The sequence below is a fragment of the Eumetopias jubatus genome, unplaced genomic scaffold, assembly GCF_037043125.1.
Source record: "Eumetopias jubatus isolate StellerSeaLion01/CBP00866 unplaced genomic scaffold, mEumJub1_p1.0 scaffold_10, whole genome shotgun sequence".
In the NCBI taxonomy this organism is placed as follows: domain Eukaryota; kingdom Metazoa; phylum Chordata; class Mammalia; order Carnivora; family Otariidae; genus Eumetopias; species Eumetopias jubatus.
In genome coordinates, this window is record NW_028274816.1 from 52873161 (window position 1) to 52891932 (window position 18772).

Genomic DNA, 18772 nt, shown 5'->3' on the forward strand with positions numbered 1-18772 from the left:
CCCCAGCCATCTCATCTTCCCAAGACACGCAAGAAAGCCCCTTCCCACCTGGGAACTGAGCTCCTGAGACACCTGGTCTTGGGTCTGTGTCCCTGGAAGCAGAGGCCAGCCTGGGCACAACCAGGGATGGGCCGTGGGTCCTTCACCAGTCATCACCCGGCTTGCTCCTTTCTCATCCCCAGAGTCATCTCTGGGACCTTGCTGCCAGGTGTAAGTCCAACCTCCCCAGACCTGTGAGAACACTGGGGAGACAGGTGCCCAGCTGGGATTCTCTGTTACAACAGAAATAATCCCCTGGATTTGGGGACCCTGGGGCCGTGTGTGTGGTACCAACAGACTCAAGGCCAAGACTCAGCAGAACCAATTCAGGGTAGGGAGAAGGGCCATCTTCTAAGGAAACTGGGTCCCCCTCAGCCTTGCTATTCAGAGTGTGCTCTCCGGGGCCAGGATGATCAGCATCACCTGGGAGCTTGTTAGAGGCAGACTCTGGGGTCCACACCACACCTGCTGAGTCAGAATCTGCATTTTCACAGCACCTGCAGACCCTCCGTGGGCTCAGGAGAGGGAGAGGCGGCCCCACCCCCACATCATGGGCTCTCAGCCTGGCTGGGCAACTGCTGACGCAGCATTTCTGGGTGTCCCCTGGGCATCCACAGTCTTTATAAAGTTCCACAGGTGATTCCAGTGCACAGTGGGGGTGACATCCCTGTGACAAGAGTTCCTGAAGCAGCTCCCAGACTCCTGCTCTGAAGGGAAAGCCACACAGGGAGGGAGAGAGGGCTGTGGGGACGCTGACCCTGCCCCTTACCCCGAGCTGTGGGGGTCACCGGACCCCAACGCCACAGGCTTGTGTTTGTCCAAACAAGGGCGTGTGCGCGCTCTCGCATATGCTGGGAAATCACAGCTGAAGACGGAGAGGCCTCAGCAGTTCCCAGGGAACCGCAATGTAGACAGAGATGAAAGGGGAAGAAGGGGACAAGGGAGTCAGGAGGGAGGGGCCCTGGCAGAGACCCCGCCCCCGGCCCACGTGACCCCGCCCAGCGCTCCTGCCCCCAGAGGCCGCGCAGCTCAGAGGGAGGAAGGACCTCAGAGCTGACCGGACAGGACCGCAGTGCTCCTGAGCGTTTCTGGAGCAGAAGCTCTTCCCCCAGAGGGAGGGAGGGACCGGGCAGCAGGCACCATGGAGCCCCCCTCGGCCCCTCCCCGAGGAGGACGCGTCCCCTGGCAGGAGCTCCTGCTGGCAGGTGAGAGGGATGATCCCCTGCGAGGGGGCGGGAGGATGGGAGAGAGAGGCTGGCTGGGGTCTCCCGGGGAGGACAGGGCTCTGAGAGGAGACAGGGGAGCAGGGCAGGACCGGGGAGTCGGCTCAGCAACGGGAAAATCTCATGATCTGGAAGTGGGGAGCCAAGGGCTGTTTCCCAAGTTACTCATCACTGAGGACTGAATTCTGAAACTGATAACAACAACCTAATCGCTGCCCCTTCCCACCAACCTGAGATCTTAACAGACAAACGCCAGACTTGGAGAGCCCTGGGGCCACATTCATTCATCCCCGGGTATTTGCAGCCGGCCCCACCCCTGGGGTACAGCACAGATCAGAGGAGTCCCTGCCCTCCCCGAGCTCACTTCTATGGGGAGGAAGACAGACACGCAAAGACGTCTAGAACTTGATGTCAGGTACTGACAAGCACCAGGAAGGGAACAGAGCAGGGAAGGTCAGAATGTGAAGACACAGGGTCTTTAGAGGAGGCGCTCAGGGCAGGCCTCTCCCCAGGACCCCCTGAGTGGGAGCAGGTATCCGAGGGCAGGGAGGCAGTGAGCGACAGACATGTGAGGAACAGTGTTCGAAACGGAGGAAATTAAGTTCAGAGGCACTGAAGTAGTGTGGTCATGCCACTGACCTTGACCAACAGGGGAGACACACACACACACACACACACACACACACACACACACACACACACTCAGACACACACCGCGAAGCTGGGGGATTAGGACCTGCTCTGTCTCCAGGGCCCCAGCTTTCCCTCCAACACATAGGTCCAAATACTGATCTGTCTCCTCCCTTCCCTCCTAGTCTCACTCTTAACCATCTGGAACCCGCCCACCACTGCCCAAGTCACTGTGGAATCAGTGCCGTCCAATGTTGCTGTAGGGAAAAACGTTCTTCTGAGCGTCCACAATCGGCCTGGGGATCCTATAGGCTATGGCTGGTTCCGAGGGCCAACTACAGAGCCCAGCCTTCAAATTGTATCATATGCAGTAAACACACAAAATAGTACCGCAGGGCCTGCATACAGCGGCAGAGAGACAATATACCCCAACGGATCCCTGCTGTTCCAGAACATCACCCTGAACGACACTGGATACTACACCGTACAAATCATAAAGAAAAATTTTCAGGTTGTTCAAGGAAGAGGACAGCTGCGCGTATTCCGTGAGTAATTCCTCTCTCACCTCTGGTTTTGGGTGGGGTGAATTCTACTTCACACAACAGAATCACACGGCTGGATTGCACCTCCATCCCCTCTGCCTTATGTCCTGTATCTGGTTGGAACATTTAGTGTGGGACACACACAGTGGAGACAAACTTCCTAAGCTCTGAATTCCCTTCCTGGATTCCAGCCACAGCACATTTGCAGCAAACAGAAGGACCACTCTGATGGGAGTAACTCAGCAGAGGGAGAGAGATTCAGTTCAAAACTCTGAGCTCCTACATGTGACCCTGAGAAAGACCCTGCAGGGCTCAGTCAGGGTCAGGCCTAATGGGCCCCTGGGATCCCCACCAGAGCTCAGCCCAGAAAGCCCCTGCCCAGACCCCTGTCTCAGGGCGCCTGACTCCAGTGACCCTGACGAGTCCATTCCAGACGTGGGTTTTGGCTTCCTGTCAGGGGGGACTGGGAGCAACAATTCCTGAGGTTCCTGAGCTGGTCACCGGCCAGGGCTTGGCACCAAGAGCCACATCTGGGGAGGGGCAGAGCCTGATCTTTCACATGAGACTTGGGGTGGAGAACAGAGATAGGCAAGGTCTCTGGGCCACAGTCTGATGGCCCTGCGGGATAGGAAACCCCAGAAGAAGGTCAGCGCCCCCAGGGAGGAACAGAGGAGAGAAGATGCTCCTGGCAGCAACTCTCACACCAGGGATCAGGCCGAGCGAGCCGTCTCTCATGGAGGCAAGTAACGTGTTTATTTGGGCAGCTCCTCTATACCAAGCCTTAGGTCAGGTAATGGTGAAGGATTTAAGGTTAATTACAGACAACACGGCAAGCCTGAGACCATTTACTTGATTTTATTGAGGGGAAACGGAGGCACAGGGCGATGCAGACATTGAATCAGAGTCACCCAGGCAGATCACAATCCTACAAGGTCTGTCTGCAGGTACAGGCCTGTCAGGGGCCTTATCAGGCATCTATGGACCCTGGGACCAGCTGTTGGATCACACCTCTCTTCTTAGGAATACATAGCTCAAGGTAGATTTTCTGGGCTGGGAAGTGAGTGCAAATGGAAAATTAATGTTTTTACTCAAGAACTAAATTCATCAATGACCAGAGTCAGTTGGGGAATGCCCAGGCCTCCCCTCAGGTGGCCAATCCACAGCTCCTGCATCGGACTTGGAATCACTTATTGTTTCCTGATGTGCTGATGGCATCCCACTGGAGTGTAAGGGAAAGGACTCTGCCCTCTCCTCCCGACTGCATACCCCTAACCGGCACAGGGCCCAACAACTCAATTGCTCTTTCATGAAGGAGGGAAGGAAGGAATGAATGATTCCAAGTCTCTTCAGAGTCTGGACCCTGGATGCACAATTCTAGGAGGTTCTGGCCACACCTGTTCCCTGTCCCTCCAGGGGCTGAGACCCATGGTCTGTCCCTCTGGCCACCAGCCCCTCAGGCCACTGCCCGAGAGTCTCACGAGGACTGTGGTGTTGCTCAGCCATGGGAGGATCCTGCCCCTGGGGCGGCTGTGGGCTCTTAGTGCCCAGAGTCTGTGAAGTCCCTTGTGACCCTCACTGCTCACAGCCTGGGACATTTCTGGCTCTCTGCTCCGACCTTGTCCCTCATCTTCCTCCTGCTCCTTTCCAGCTGGGACTACCCCTGTTCTGCACAGCCGCCTTTACTAACCCTTAAGCCTTCCCTGGATTGTCCTGCTAACACCTGTGGCCCGGCCCACCCTCCCAGGCAGCAGTAGAGGACACAGAAATCCGAGCAGCATCCTCTGCCGGGCTCCATGAGGAGCCAGTTCCCCCAGGTCACGAGGAGAGCGAGCTGTCACTCGGCCCTCATCCAGGACTCTTTCCCTCCGTGACGCCGAGTAGAACACACCCCATGACAAGGCCATGGGACCCCTTGATCTCCCCCCTACATGACTCCAGCAGGGAGTCAAAGGCAGGAGGGCAGGTCTGCAGTCCCCAGGAGCTCATGGGCTCATCTCATGCCTGTTACTCCTGACTCACGTGCTCGTCCTGGTGAGGCTCTCGTTCTTCCCAGGGGTTCCCCAGACCCTCCCCCGGGGGGCTGGCCAGACCCTGCGCCTTCCGACTGCTTCACTGCCTGTTTCACACGCACGTGGGTGCTCCTGAGGACACCTTCACCATAGGGTGGGATCCTCTCACACGGTGAGATCCTCCAGTCCCTGTCCTTTCACTTAGATGCTGCCCAATTTGGGTAAATTGGATCAAACTTGTGTTTCCTGAGGTCAAAAGAAAGCCTCATACAAGCATTGGGTTTCTTTCCATTTTGACTGTAGAAATTGGTGGCAGGGACTTTCTTTCCTAAATTTACTGACATAACAAATATCATTTCTACTAATTTGGTATCATTCCTCCCTTTATATAACAGGGGCACCTCAGACTTTCCCCGATCAATACTATTAATAGGACTCATATGTCGTTCTCTACCCAGGGAGTCACTGATTTCAAACCCACTGTAACATCTTCCTTCATTCATAATGTGTCGTGGTTGGACTGCAGAATTTGGTCTGCAACATATAGTGCTCCCTAGGGAGCTCTAGAAACTGGTCTTAGATTTTTTAGGTATTAATATTGATTTTCACATATCAAAACCATTTAATTGCTCAAATTTCTATCTCATAATTGTGTTTACAATGGTCCATAAAGGCCAGATGCCCTTCCCCCCCAGTCCCCCACCTACCACCGGTCACCCCTTCTGCATTTGCAAACACCCACTTGTATTTCAGGAAAGACGAGCATGGTCCTCACTGGCCTCTGCAGTGGGAAAACAGACTTTAAAGACCGAGCGCAGAGCACATAGTTCTCTGCCACAGCCAGCCAGGCCCTGCCTGTCCCCCTCACTCTTTTCTGGAGCATTTCTAGTCTTGACTCTGCTCCACCACTGTCTCAGGTCAGTCACCATGGAACACCTGGGCAGAACTGACCTACTTCGTGGCCCCGCAGCCTGAGTGCTGGACTGACCTCCAGGCTTGGCCCTGGTGTCCCCTGGTATTACTTCTGCTCAAATACCCGCTTCCAGGCCAGGCTGTCCAGTGTTCTCCAGGCTTATGAGCTCTGGGAAGGCCCATCATTACCCATCTCCAGGACAACCCTGGAAAGCAAGGCCTAGGGGAGAACACCTGTAGGGTGACTGGTGTAGGTCTGTGCCATAGAAAGGGCCTCAGCACCTGCACTTTCCAGGTCAGGCCTTTGAGGTTGGTCAGACAGTCAGTTGGTCAGGGAAGAACCAGCCGAGGCCCAGGGTGGTCTCTGGCTCCCTGTCCTGTGTCTTCTACAACCAAACCCTGACGCTTCTTTGACCTGAGAAGGCCTGTGCTTGCTCTCACACGGAGAGCAGGTGGCCTGTGTTCTCTGAGAGCTCAGATCCTCTTGCATTTGTCTTGAGCTACACAGACCTGCCTTATTCTTTGAAGGACTCAGGTACCACCCAGGGCAATGTTCTCTCTGTTGTCTGCACAGCGGAGTTACCCAAACCCAGCATCACAAGCAACAACTCCGACCCCGTGGAGAATGTGGATTCTGTTGTAATAACGTGTGGACCTCAAACTCAGAGCACAGGCTACCTGTGGTCAGTAAACAATGAGAGCCTCCCGGCCAGCGCCAGGCTGGAGCTGTCCCTGGACAACAGGACTCTCACTATACACGGTGTCACAAGGAATGACACAGGACCCTATGAGTGTGAAACTCGGAACCCAGTGAGTGCCGGTCATAGTGACCCATTCACCCTGAATGTTCTCTGTGAGTAACTTCCCTTCCTACCTGGCCCGGGCTGTCAGCCCAAATCCACATGCCGGGGGCCAGGCCCATCCATCCTACTGGGGTCCGAGTCCCTGACTCTCAGCTACACTCCCAGGCTGACCATGGCTTCTTGTCTCAGGCAAACCTGGGCAGACTCAGCCTAAGCCAAGACTGGATGGGGATGGACAGTTTCTCCCTGAGAGGGTCAGTAGCCTGTGAGGAGACACAAGTGAATATCTCAGACCCAGGCTCAGTGAACATGGGGCTTCTGGTTGGGGCTTTTTAAAATGAGGTTGGGACCCAGCTCAGAGGGACACTGTGGCCCTAATACAGACCGGGAGCTTCGGTTGCCCTTGGATTGCATCACCTGTGGCTTTATTCTGTTTGCTCCAGATGGCCCGGACGCCCCCACCATTTCCCCCTCAGACTCCTATTACCATCTAGGGGCCAATCTCAGTCTCTCCTGCCATGCAGCCTCTAACCCGCCCGCACAGTATTCTTGGTTTATCAATGGGAGGCCCCAGTCATCCACACAGGAGCTCTTTATCCCCAACATCACAGCGAATGATAGTGGATCCTATGCCTGCCTCGCCTGTAACTCTGGCACTCGCCTCAATAAGACCACAGTCAAGACTATCACAGTCTCTGGTAAGTGGATCCCTGGAGCATCTGCATGGATCGCTGTGGTGAAGGTCTGTCTGGTGTTCAGCAAAGAGCCTAGAAGTTATTGTTATTTGCTTATGTCACAAACAAATCCCAAATCTGTCCTTGTACTCTCCCTTTACATGTCTGCAGACACTTCCTCCCCTTGCTCTCTGATTTCTCATGGCAGACCTCGGGGCCAGCCTGGAATGTGGGAGAGGGTTCTCTCAGCTCCAGAACGCTGCTGGGGGGGGGGGGGTGCTTATAGAGGGAGAAGGAAGGTCCTTTTGCTCCTGGCTCGCCGTACAGACTGACTCTGCTCTGAGTTCATCTGTGGTGGGACAGGGGCATATGGAGAAGGTACAGGAGAAGCCTGTCTTCAATCTGGCCAAATTGTGCTACCAGTTGTGCCAGAGTCTCCCTCATGTGAGGCCGCCGGGAAATGGGCAGGAGCAAGCCCTGGGGCATACCCTCTGATTGTGTCAGGCTCTGAAGTCTACCAGTTCTATAACCCTACATGACACCAGTACGTTTACACTTAAGGAGAGCAGTGAATAATGGTAGATTCCCCCACGAAGTCCCTTCATGGGACAGAAGGAGCAGTGTCAAAAGTATATATTTATACCTAAAGCTAAGAGTACCAGCCTTCTATTAAAACTGTGACCACTACTCTAAAGATTTCCTCCCTGTAATATGCAATCCACAGGCCAGGAAGTAAAAGTCTGATTCAGATTGAGAAGCCCTTTAGATTGGAACTTCTCCAGGTCCTAAACTCACAAAGACTGGCTGGGCCATTCTCATTTTCTTTTTCTTTCTTTCTTTCCTTCTTTCTTTCTCTCTCTCTCTCTTTCTTTCTTTAAAGATTTTTTATTTATTTATTTGACAGAGAGAGCGAGAGAGGGAACACAAGCAGGTGGAGTGGGAGAGGGAGAAGCAGGCTTCCCGCGGAGCAGAGAGCCCATTATGGGGCTCCATCCAGGACCCCAAGATCATGACCTGAGCCGAAGGCAGACGCTTAACGACTGAGCCACCCAGGCGCCCCCCATTCTCATTTTCTAATAAATTATTTAATAAGAGGGAAATGCCTTCCCTTTCTATGTAAAGCTACCATACTAGAGAAGGGGCCTGACCTTTTAGGAAAAGAAAGCTCTAGGAAAGGGTCACAAGAAAGCCACTGGGTAAAAAATTCCACCTGATGATGAGGATGCTGGACATGTGGGCTTAGAAGAGGTTCCTGGTGCTGATGCTACAGAGATGTCCAGGCAGAGCAGACACAGGACTGAGGGCCAGAAGGGAATTTGAGGGTCAGAGGCGGAGGTATAGCCCTCTCCTTACAGATCGTCACCTGAACAAAGACACTCATCCTTCTGCAGACAGCAGGGCCATCCTGTGGGGCACCTTTACAGAGCTCGCCGGGGCCCTCCGAATGGCTGGCATCTCAGAGGAAGGAGTGTGACCCAAGGCCCCAGGCCCATTCTCATTCTATCACCTGTGTTTCCCCACAGAGCCAGTGGCCCAGCCCACTGTGCATGCCAGCAACACCACAGTCACAGGAAATAAGGACTCTGTGGTCCTGACCTGCTCCACAAATAACACTGGAGTCTCTATCGGGTGGCTCTTCAATAACGAGAGTCTAAAGCTCACGGAGAGGATGAAGCTGTCCCAGGACAACAGCACCCTCACCATAGACCCTGTCAGGAAGGAAGATGCCGGGACTTACCAGTGTGAGGTCTCCAACCCAGGCAGTTCCAGTAAAAGTGACCCTGTCAGACTGGCTGTGGAAGGTAACTGACACCTTGCCCCGTGTTCCATCTTCCTGGGAAGATTACTCTACCAATGATGTGCAAAATGGATAGAAGTCACAGAGGCCAGAAGAGCAGAATAGAATCAAGAGACCATTTCAGTAAACAGAATGGCAGAGTGGTTAAGAGCTAAGCCTCTGAATCAGATATAGTCAGTTTCTTATCCTAGGTCTGGCATTTACTGTGTGACCTTACACAAGATTCCTTTTTTCCTCTGTTACCATTTTTTTATGTGGTAAAATATACATAAGGTTTATCATTTTAACCATTTTAAGTTTTCAGTTCAGTAGCATTAGTACATCTGTACTGTTGTGCAACCATCACCACCATCCATTAAACAGTAACTTCCTACTCCCAATCTTAACCCCAGGAACCACCGTCCTACTTACTGTCTCTGTGAATGTGACTATTCTAAGATTAAGTGGAATCATAACAATATTTATTTTTTTGTTTGGTTTTCTTCACTTAGCATAACATCTTCAGGGTTCATCCATGTAGTAGCGTGTCAGAATTTCATCTTTTTTAAGGCTGAATAATATTCCCTCATGTGTATGTATCACATTCTGTTTATCATTTACCTGTCTATGAACTTTTGTTTTTTTTCCACCTTTTGGCTGCTATAAATAATGCTGGTATGAACATGGGTTTACAAATATCTACTGAAATCCCTGCTTTCAGTTCACTGGGGCATAGACCCAGAAGTGGAATTGCTGCATCAAATGGTAATTCTTTGTTTAATTTTTTGATGAACTGCCGTACCAGTTCTACAGTGACTGCACCATTTACAGTCCCACCAGCAAATGCAAGGAAGTTCCAACTTCTCCACATCCTCACCAATACTTGTTTTCTGTTTCACTTTGTTTTTAATAATAGCCATCTTAATGGGCATGAGGTGATATCTCATTGTGGTTTTTATCTACATTTCTCTGATCACGAGTGATGTTGAGCATCTTTTCATGTGCCTGTTGGCCATCTGGATGTCTTCTTTGGAGAAATGTCTGTTCAAGTCCTCTGCCCATTTTTTTTTTAAGATCTTATTTATTTATTTGACAGAGACACAGGAAGAGAGGGAACACAAGCAGGGGGAGTGGGAGAGGGAGGAGCAGGCTTCCCGCCAAGCAGGGAGCCTGATGTGGGGCTCCATCCCAGGACCCTGGGATCATGACCTGAGCCGAAGGCAGACGCTTAATGACTGAGCTACCCAGGCGCCCCCTCTGCCCATTTTTTTATTAGGTTTTTTGTTGCTGAGTTTTAGTTCTCTGTTATGGATATTAACCCTTATGGGATATGTGATTTGTAAATATTTTCCCCCACTCTGTGGGTTGTCTTTTCATTTTGTTGATAGTGTCCTTTGATGCACAAAAGTTTTTAATTTTAATTGAAGCCCAGTTTATCTAGTTTTTTCTTTTATTGCCTATGCTTTTAGTTTCATATCCAAAAAATCATTGCCAAATCCAAAGTCATGAAAAGTTTCACCCTGTGTTTTCTTCCAACTCTTACATTTAGGTCTCTGATCCACTTTGAGTTAATTTTTCATATACGGTGTTAAGTAAGCATTCAATTCTTTTGCATTGGTGTCCAGTTTTCCCAGCCTCATTTGCTGAAAAGACTGTCTTTTCTCCATTGAATGGTCTTGGCACCCCTGTAAAAAATGGTGTGACTATGTATGTAAGGTTTTATTTCTGGGATCTCTATTCTATTTTATTGGTCTGTTTGTTTGTCTTTATGCTAGTACCACACTGTTTTGATTACTATAGCTTTGCAGTAAATTTTGAAATCAGGAAATGTGAGTCCTCCAACTTTGTTCTTTTGTAAGATTGTTTTGGATATTTGGGGTCCCTTGAAATTCCATATGAATTTTAAGATAGATTTCTCTATTTCTGCAAAAAAAAATGTCATTGGGATTTTGATCAGGATTGCACTGAATCTGCAGATCACTTTGGGTAGTACTGTCATCTTAAGTCTTCTAATCCATGAGCATGGAATGTCTTCCCATTTATTTATGTCTTTAATTTCTTTCAGCAATTGCTTTGTAGTTTTCAGTGTATACATCTTTCACCTCCTTGGTTGAATTAGTTCCTAAGTATTTTATTCTTTTTGATGCTGTGGTAAATAGAATTTTCTTAATTTCCTTTTTGGATTATTCATTGTTAGTATATAGAAATACAACTGATTTTTGTGTGTTGATTTAGTATCTTGCAGTTTTTCTGAATTTGTTTATTATAACAGATTTTGTGGAATCTTTAGTGTTTTCTATGTGTAAGTTCATGTCATTTGTGAACAAAGATCATTTTATACTTCTTTCTAATTTGAATGCCTCTTCTTTCTTTTTCTTGCCTAATTATTGCTCTGGCTAGGACTTCCAAAGCTATTTTGGATAAAAGTGACAAAAACAGGCATCCCTGTGCTCGCTTCGGCAGCACATATACTAAAAAAAAAAAACAGGCATCCCTGTCTTGTTCCTGATCTTAGAGGAAAAACTTTGAGTCTTTGAACATTGAGTAAGATGTTGGCTGTGGGTTTTTCATCTATGGCCATTATCATATTGAAGCAGTTTCCTTCTATTTTTACTTTTAAGGTTTTTATCATGAAAGAATGTTGAATTTTGTTGAATGCTCTTACTGATTCAATCTCCTTACTGGTTACAGGTTTTTTCATATTTTCTATTTCTTCATGATTCCATCTTGGTCGGTTTTGTGTTTCTAGGAATTTGTCCATTTCATCCAGATTATCCAATTTGTTTGCATACAATTATTCATAGTACTTTTATAATACTTATTATTTTATAATATTTATTATTTCTATAAAGTTGGTAGTGATTTCCCCCACTTTCGATTCTGATTTTAGTAATTTTAATCTTTTTTTAAGTTAAAGTTTTGTCAATTTTATTCATCTTTTTGTAAGAATCAATTTTTGGTTTCATAGATTTTCTCTACTGTTTTTCTACTCACTGTTTTATTTATCCGCACTCTAATCCTTATTATTCTCTTCCTTCTGCTAACTTTGGGTTTAGTTTGTTTTTGTTTTTCCAGTTCCTTACAAAGTTAGGTTATTGATTTGAGATCTTTTTTATTTTTTTTTTATTTTTTTTAAAGATTTATTTATTTGAGAGAGAGAGAATGGGAGATAGAGAGCTTGAGAGGGAAGAGGGTCAGAGGGAGAAGCAGACTCCCCGCCGAGCAGGGAGCCCCATGTGGGACTCGATCCCAGGACTCCAGGATCACGACCTGAGCCGAAGGCAGTCGCTTAACCAACTGAGCCACCCAGGCGCCCTGAGATCTTTTTTAACGTAAGTATTTACAATTACAGATTTCTTGCACAAGATTCTTAACTTCTCTGAGCCTCATATTCCTCAACTGGAAACTGTAATAAGAGGGTGCCTGGGTGGCTCATTCAGTTAAACATCTGCCTTCATCTCAAGTCATGATCCCAGGGTCCTGGGATGGAGTCCCTGGAGCATTAGGCTCCCTGCTCGTGATCTCTCTCTCTCTCACTCACTCTGTCTCTCAAATAAATAAAATCTTAAAAAGAAAAGAAAATTGTAATAAGTACCTGCTTCATGGGAAGGTTTAATGTAATAATCAATTAAACCCTTAGCAAAATGCTACACACAGAGAAAATGTTCCATAAGTGTTAGCTGCTATTACTACTCTTATTATCATTAGCTTCTATGAAGTCAGGTAGTCCTAGAGTCAAATCCTAGATCCACCTCTTACTGGCCATATGACTTTGGGTAAATTGTTCACTACTCCAAGCCACAGTGTTTTCATCTGGAAATAATGTCTATCTGAGAGCATTATCATATGGATCAAATGAGATATATGTATTTACCATAGAGCCTGGTACATACTAAGTACACCATAATAGTAGCTAACATTAATATTAATACATCAGGCTTGGGGCGCCTGGGTGGCTCAGTTGGTTACGCGACTGCCTTCGGCTCAGGTCATGATCCTGGAGTCCCGGGATCGAGCCCCGCATCGGGCTCCCTGCTCGGCGGGGAGTCTGCTTCTCCCTCTGGCCCTCCCCCCTCTCGTGCTCTCTCTGTCTCATTCTTTCTCTCTCAAATAAATAAATAAACCTTTAAGAAAATATTAATACATCAGGCTTGAGTTGGCTGGTGAGGGCAACAGAAATAAAAAAGAAGAAACAGCTGCAAATGGTATTAGTCACTGGGACATAGTTACCGACTGAACACGGGAAAGGAAAAAAAAGGAGTCGAATACAAAGTTTCAAGCCTAGTATGTTAGTTTTTATCCCCTGAGATGCAGCCAAAGTGGGATTACTTATTTATTTATGCTTATTGGGAAAAATATTTATTTATTTATTAGGAAAAATGCCTGTGAAGGTAAGACAGGAGTGGGAGGAGCCTGGGAGGTTCCTCAGACTGTCGTGCAGATGTGACAGAAGAAAGTTTTAGATCGAAGTGCAGTTCTACAAGGGTGTCTGTCTGCAAGGTGACGGGGGGAGGGGTCCTTGAGCTCAAGTCACCCTTAAGAGGCAAACGATTTCTCATAGAATTGGGCTTATTTCATATCCCTCCCCCCTTCTGTGGGAAGTGTGGTCTCTGTGCAAAGGAGATGGTGAATTCAGAATGCACTCTCCAGGCCTTCCATCACTTAAGTCCTCACCACAAGAGACCTGAGAGGTGCATATTCATGGCTGCCACAGCTGGCACACAGAAAAACATGCAACCATGAGAAGGTGGGAAGTTATAGAAAAATAGCAATCAGCCTTTCTCACATTTCCAAAGCCTTCAAAAATATCTGAGTGCCGAAAGGCCAGGAGAGAATTGAGGCAAGTCTGATCACCAGCCTAAAAATACGGTGAGAGAAAAAATTGAAGGATGAAGTCAGCTAATCACCTCACAGCAACCTTCCCACAGAAAATGTATTCCTTGAAGGAACAAGTAGAGACTACTACACGTTGAGAGTTGTCCCCCAGGGGATCCCCACTGTAAAATAATGTCACCTTCATTCATTCTTCTCTCTTCTTTCCATGACAGATGATAGAACGCAACCAAATTCTGGCCTCCCACCTGGGGCTATTGCGGGCATTGTGATTGGAGTCCTGGCTGGGGTTGCTGTGATAGCAGCCCTGGTGTACTTTCTGTTTATCAGGAAGACTGGCGGGTATGATGACCTTTCCTCTTCTTCCGCTTTCTCCAAGGCTAACTGCCATGCTTGGGAGAGGGAAGGAGACTTTGCCCCTGTCTCTGCACCTGGATCTGCTCCTCCTTCTTTCTAAACCCTTGCTTCTCAGCACTAATTCCTGTGGATCTCTTCTTCATGCTTCCTGGACCCCACTGTCTCTTGGACACAGTTATTCCCATCCCCCTATGTTTCTGTCTCCCAGTCGGGGAAGACAAGGTCCCAGAAGGAAAAAAATGAGGAAATGAAAGGAGGAGCAGGAGAAAGTGAGTCGTGTGCTCTTTTGAACAGTTGTAGGAGAGAGGAAGAGAACCTAAGAAAAGGCAAAAAACAACCAAAGGCCTCTTGGACAATAAGTAAAGTGAGACAAAAACCAGCATCTACCTACAGAAGGGGAAAGGTGTCAGGGTACAAGTAGGCTCAGATGCAATTGATAAACAATGGACCCACATGTGGACATCCAGGAAACAGGAAAGGAACAAATCCTAGAGGAGATTGTGGGTAGACTGAAGGAGGAGGCCCTAAGAGGAAAGGCAGTACCAACCACGGTATAAATGAACACTGAGGAACCCCAAGGAATTACCTGCTGACAATGTCCTTCCTAATTCAAGGACCAAAGATCCTATGCTTGGGAATGGCAGTCACAGTGTCTGATATTTATTTAGGGCAAGTGACCTGCGTGATGTCACAGAGCACAAACCCTCAGCCTCCAACCACAGTAAGTAAAGCCACTCACCCAGTGAGACCTGGTGTGTTCCACCATGTGCCCTGCCCTAACAGGGAATCCTGGATTCCCAAACTACTTCCTACCTTCTGAATTTTTGGAAGGGGATCTCCATTTCCCAACCTTAGGTTGGCATAGGTCCTCACACCCTTCTAGCCACAAAAGATTCCCCTGAGACACAGCCCTGGGAGAAACATTCACTGCTTGGGCCAAGCAGGCCTGAGCAAGGATGGACCTGTTTCCAGGAGTCATTTCCTTGTCCGTACTCCTTCCCTTCCTGCCTTTATGATGGATGTGGGCATTCTCCTTTGGTGAGACTTTCCCTGTCTTGTGGTGCTCTGGGTACTGTGGGCCTCAGTGTCCCTTCTTGCCACTGAAGCCTGTTGCTGAGAAATACATCTGGGTGAAAATCAAGACCTTGTGAGCTGGAAGAAGTTGTCGGAAGTGGACTGAGGTCTCCTGTGGCTCTACTCTTACCCCTCCTCTGGTACCAATGCCCTGGGTCTGGACCCCAACCCTGAGGAAAGTGAATTCCTCAAGCGTTCATAGGCCACTTCCTTACCCCATCCTCCCGCCAACTGCCACCTCCTTCAGCTAGAAACCACAACAGTTTAGGACCCACCTCCCCACCCTTGCTCTCACCTGCCAACCCCCATTCTAAGGCCGTAAATGAGCTTTGCATTTTCATGGATTGGGAACTCTGCTTTTGTTTCCCCAGGTAAGGACCATCCTGACAATTTGTCTAACAAGGTAAGCACAACTAGTTTCAATGGCTGATTTTCTTTTTATTATTATTATTGTTGTTGTTGTTGTTATGTTAATCACCATACATTACATCATTAGTTTTTTTAATTTTGTATTGTTATGTTAATCACCATACATTACATCATTAGTTCTTGATGTAGTGTTCCATGATTCATTGTTTGTGCGTAACACCCACTGCTCCGCACAGAACGTGCCCTCCTTAACACCCATCACCAGGCTAACCCATCCCCCCACCCCCCTCCCCTCTAGAACCCTCAGTTTGTTTCTCAGAGTCCATCGTCTCTCATGGTTCTTCTCCCCCTCCGACTTACTCCCCTTCATTCTTCCCCTCCTGCTATCTTCTTCTTTTTCTTTTTTCTTAACATATGTTGCATTATTTGTTTCAGAGGTAAAGATCTGTGATTCAACAGTCTTGCACAATTCATAGCGCTCACCATAGCACGTACCCTCCCCAATGTCTATCACCCAGCCACCCCATCCCTCCCACCCCCTGCCACTCCAGCGACCCTCAGTTTGTTTCCTGAGATTAAGAATTCCTCATATCAGTGAGGTCATATGATACATGTCTTTCTCTGATTGACTTATTTCACTCATCAATGGCTGATTTTCTCATGGAAGTATCTCTGTGTAGAATGGGTTATTCTTGAAGATACAAATGTGAGATCAAGTTTGGGTCAGAATTCCTCAATGCAGCAACTGGTTCATGACTCTACCTCATTACAAGAATGTGGACTTTGGAATTAACCCCATCCTGTGTTTAAATCCTGGCTGTGACTCTCAATAGCCCTGTGACCTTGGACAAGTAACGTAAGCTCTCTGAGCCCGGGCTTTGCCATCTGTAAAATGGGCATGCTGCCTACTTCAAAGAGAAGTTGAAGGAATCAAATGAGACGACCAATGGAAAGCACCCAGCACAGTGACCAGCATAAGGCACCACATGGTTCTCCCTCCTCTACCTTCACTGACCCTGCTCTTACCAACAAAGGATGATGTCCATTCTAATGGTTCTGAGATCTTGGTTCCTTTACTTTACCATAATTTAACCAAATTTTTCTCGACCTTTCAGTAGAATATACATATATACCAAAATGCTTAAATCATAAATATAGTTTAACGATGTATAAATTTTCACGAGTTGAACAGAAAAGGCACCCAGGTCAAGAAATAAAACCTGTCATCCCCACCCGCTCAAGTTACTTCCTTCCAAAGAGTAACCACTATCCTGACTTCCAATGCACTACTTTTGTCTGTTTACGCTGTTACATAATGGGATACATAGTACATCCTTGTGTGTGTCTAGCTTCTTTCATTCAAAATTGTTTTGTGAGATTCATGCATGTCCTCCTATGCCTTTGTAGATTGTCCGTTCTCAGATGCTGTATCACTGCATTCCAGTATGAATAAATACTATAATCTATCTCTTCTAATGATCACTCAACAGGATGTTAGCAAGCAGAGTAATCGTGGCTAATAAAAACCCTTCTCCAAAGCTTTCAGTTTCGAAGTGGTGATAGCACATGGTGCTGAATCACAGCACACAAGGTGAGGGCCTGACCTATGCCTCTGATTTAACTGACCACACCTCTCATGCCTTTCAGATTGAAGAAGTTGCATATTCTTCCCTGAACTTCAATGCCCAGGAATCAACGAAATCAACTTCGGCCTCCCCATCCCCAGCAGCCACAGAAACGGTGTATACAGAAGTACGAAAGATGTAACGCAAACTGTCCTGCTCACTGTGCTCTTTCCAAGCTTCTCGTCCCCTTCACTATGAGATCCCTTTACCCTCAGGGAAAAGGGGAAGAAGCCTCTTTCCCCACCTCACTCCCTAATGAGGCGCCTCCGGGCTGCCTGGTCACAGCCCCTCCCTTCAGTGTCAATAGAGGAAAAGGTACATCCGGGATTCTAGGAAACCCAACCCTCCTTGTCATTGAAATTTGGCAAAGCAGACCTTGGGAAGTGGCCACAACCTCTGCCCCTCGGCCTTCCCTTGTTTTAAACGTACCTATTCCTTCCTGCCCCAGTCCTGCCCTACTGGAGTCTAACTTGAATTTACCATAACCTTGAGCGTCCTCTCCTGATCCGCTGAAATGCACGTGCCAGAAAAGAAAAGAGAGAAGAAGTAAAAGTAAAAACTTCTCTCTCTCCAAAGCCCCGTTGTGAACCCCACCCTGCACAGGAAGACAAATAGGCTGAATGGGGATGCTGAACCAAATTCCACACCTTTGTCCACTGTCAGAGTTGTCTACCAGGGCCTAAACACCTTGCTGCGTAACTAGAAAGCCACCTAAGCCATTTGACAAGCCTGTCTTCAGAGAACCCACTAGAAGCAGTTAGGAAAATTATTCGCTGAGGTCTACAGGTGATTCCTAAAGGAAAATGCAAAAAAAAAAAAAAAAATGCAGGTATGTTTCATAATTTTATTATTCAAGGAGATGCCCACAGAAGGAGGGCTTACAGCTTCAGGGAGCAGTCAGCTCTTAGTAGAGATAATCAGCTGGGAATTTGGGAAAGGAGTCAGAGAGCTACCCTTCAGAGATTATTTAAAAAATTGTTAAAGAACGCAGTTTGGTGTATTAGTTTCTTTCCCTGAGATAGTCTGACATTCTAGTTTTTGCAACTGCTTGTTTATGTGAAAGGGGCTATATCTACTTAGCTAGGTAAGACAACCTGACTGCCTTCAGTGGAAGAAGCCACCAAGACCGCACAATTCCCCTTGGCCAGGAGCTCCTCAAGGTGTTTATGTCGGGGGCTCCAAAAAAGAAAAGCAGCAGCAGCAGCAGTTTTCCTCCTTCGTGGCTAGGAATGGGTCTAACTCAGTTTCCCGGCATCTCAGTCCGGTCTTCATCCACCATTGCTTTCCACGTCTCTGCTGTGCATGGTGTCTGCCCCACTCACTTTCTAGGAGACCTGGCCTCTGCCAAGGTTCCACTGGTCCTTGAGAAGTGGGGGTGCCCTGAAGGGAACACACTCACACCCCTGTTGGCATTGCTTACCCCCTGGAAAGCTGCCCTGGTGCTGACGCTCCTGGGGAACCAGGGCGGTGAGGGGTGTGAGGACAGGGGAGGGTGATAACTGGGTTGGAGGTGCCTTGAACAGCCTCTGAAATGTTTTCTCCCACGGGGTCTATGAGCCCCAGTGTGCAGAATAGAAAGGAAGGGCAGAAGAAGGAGAGGCAACATACTTCCCACCCAGCCTCCTCTACACAGTCTCTTTGGGGTTGAGAAAGGGGTTTTATTCGATATTGATTACTTGATGTCATGCTGTGTCTGAGGCCCCTCAAAGAGGGCGAGTTGGGAATTCTCTATACTCAGGTACCTCTTTCAAGGGTTTTCTAACCCTGACACAGTCTGTATATACTTCCCCTCATCCATGCTATTCTGTGTTATTTAATTTTGTCTGGCTAGGGCTACTTCTGAATTATTTGTAAAATCTGCTCTATATTTATAATAAAAATTATAAAGTCAACATGAACATGCTG

General features: G+C 47.8%; 1 protein-coding gene across 4 annotated transcripts; it reads left to right on the top strand.

The window, feature by feature from the left end:
• Positions 1–1050: 1050 nt before the first annotated feature.
• LOC114197066 (CEA cell adhesion molecule 1) lies at positions 1051–18765 on the top strand. 4 transcript variants are annotated; one of them, XM_088026881.1, is made up of 9 exons: positions 1052–1244; positions 2078–2437; positions 5930–6208; positions 6602–6856; positions 8356–8634; positions 13658–13784; positions 14468–14520; positions 15245–15276; positions 16890–18765. In XM_088026881.1, exons 1-9 carry the CDS (start codon positions 1181–1183, stop codon positions 17007–17009), a joined length of 1569 nt encoding a protein of 522 aa, XP_087883007.1. In that variant the 5' UTR covers positions 1052–1180; the 3' UTR covers positions 17010–18765. The 4 variants fall into 4 exon arrangements, with proteins under 4 accessions (XP_087883010.1, XP_087883007.1, XP_087883009.1 ...); XM_088026884.1 differs by lacking the exon at positions 2078–2437 and having other exon boundaries at positions 1051–1244; XM_088026883.1 differs by lacking the exon at positions 8356–8634.
• Positions 18766–18772: the final 7 nt, after the last annotated feature.

Excerpts from the sequence above, each read along its gene's own strand:
- LOC114197066 (XM_088026881.1), top strand. The coding sequence starts at position 1,181 with ATGGAGCCCCCCTCGGCCCCTCCCCGAGGAGGACGCGTCCCCTGGCAG. Across the intron at positions 8,635-13,657 it reads TGTCAGACTGGCTGTGGAAG|ATGATAGAACGCAACCAAAT; the intron begins GTAACTGACACC and ends TTTCCATGACAG. Across the intron at positions 13,785-14,467 it reads TTTATCAGGAAGACTGGCGG|GGCAAGTGACCTGCGTGATG; the intron begins GTATGATGACCT and ends ATATTTATTTAG.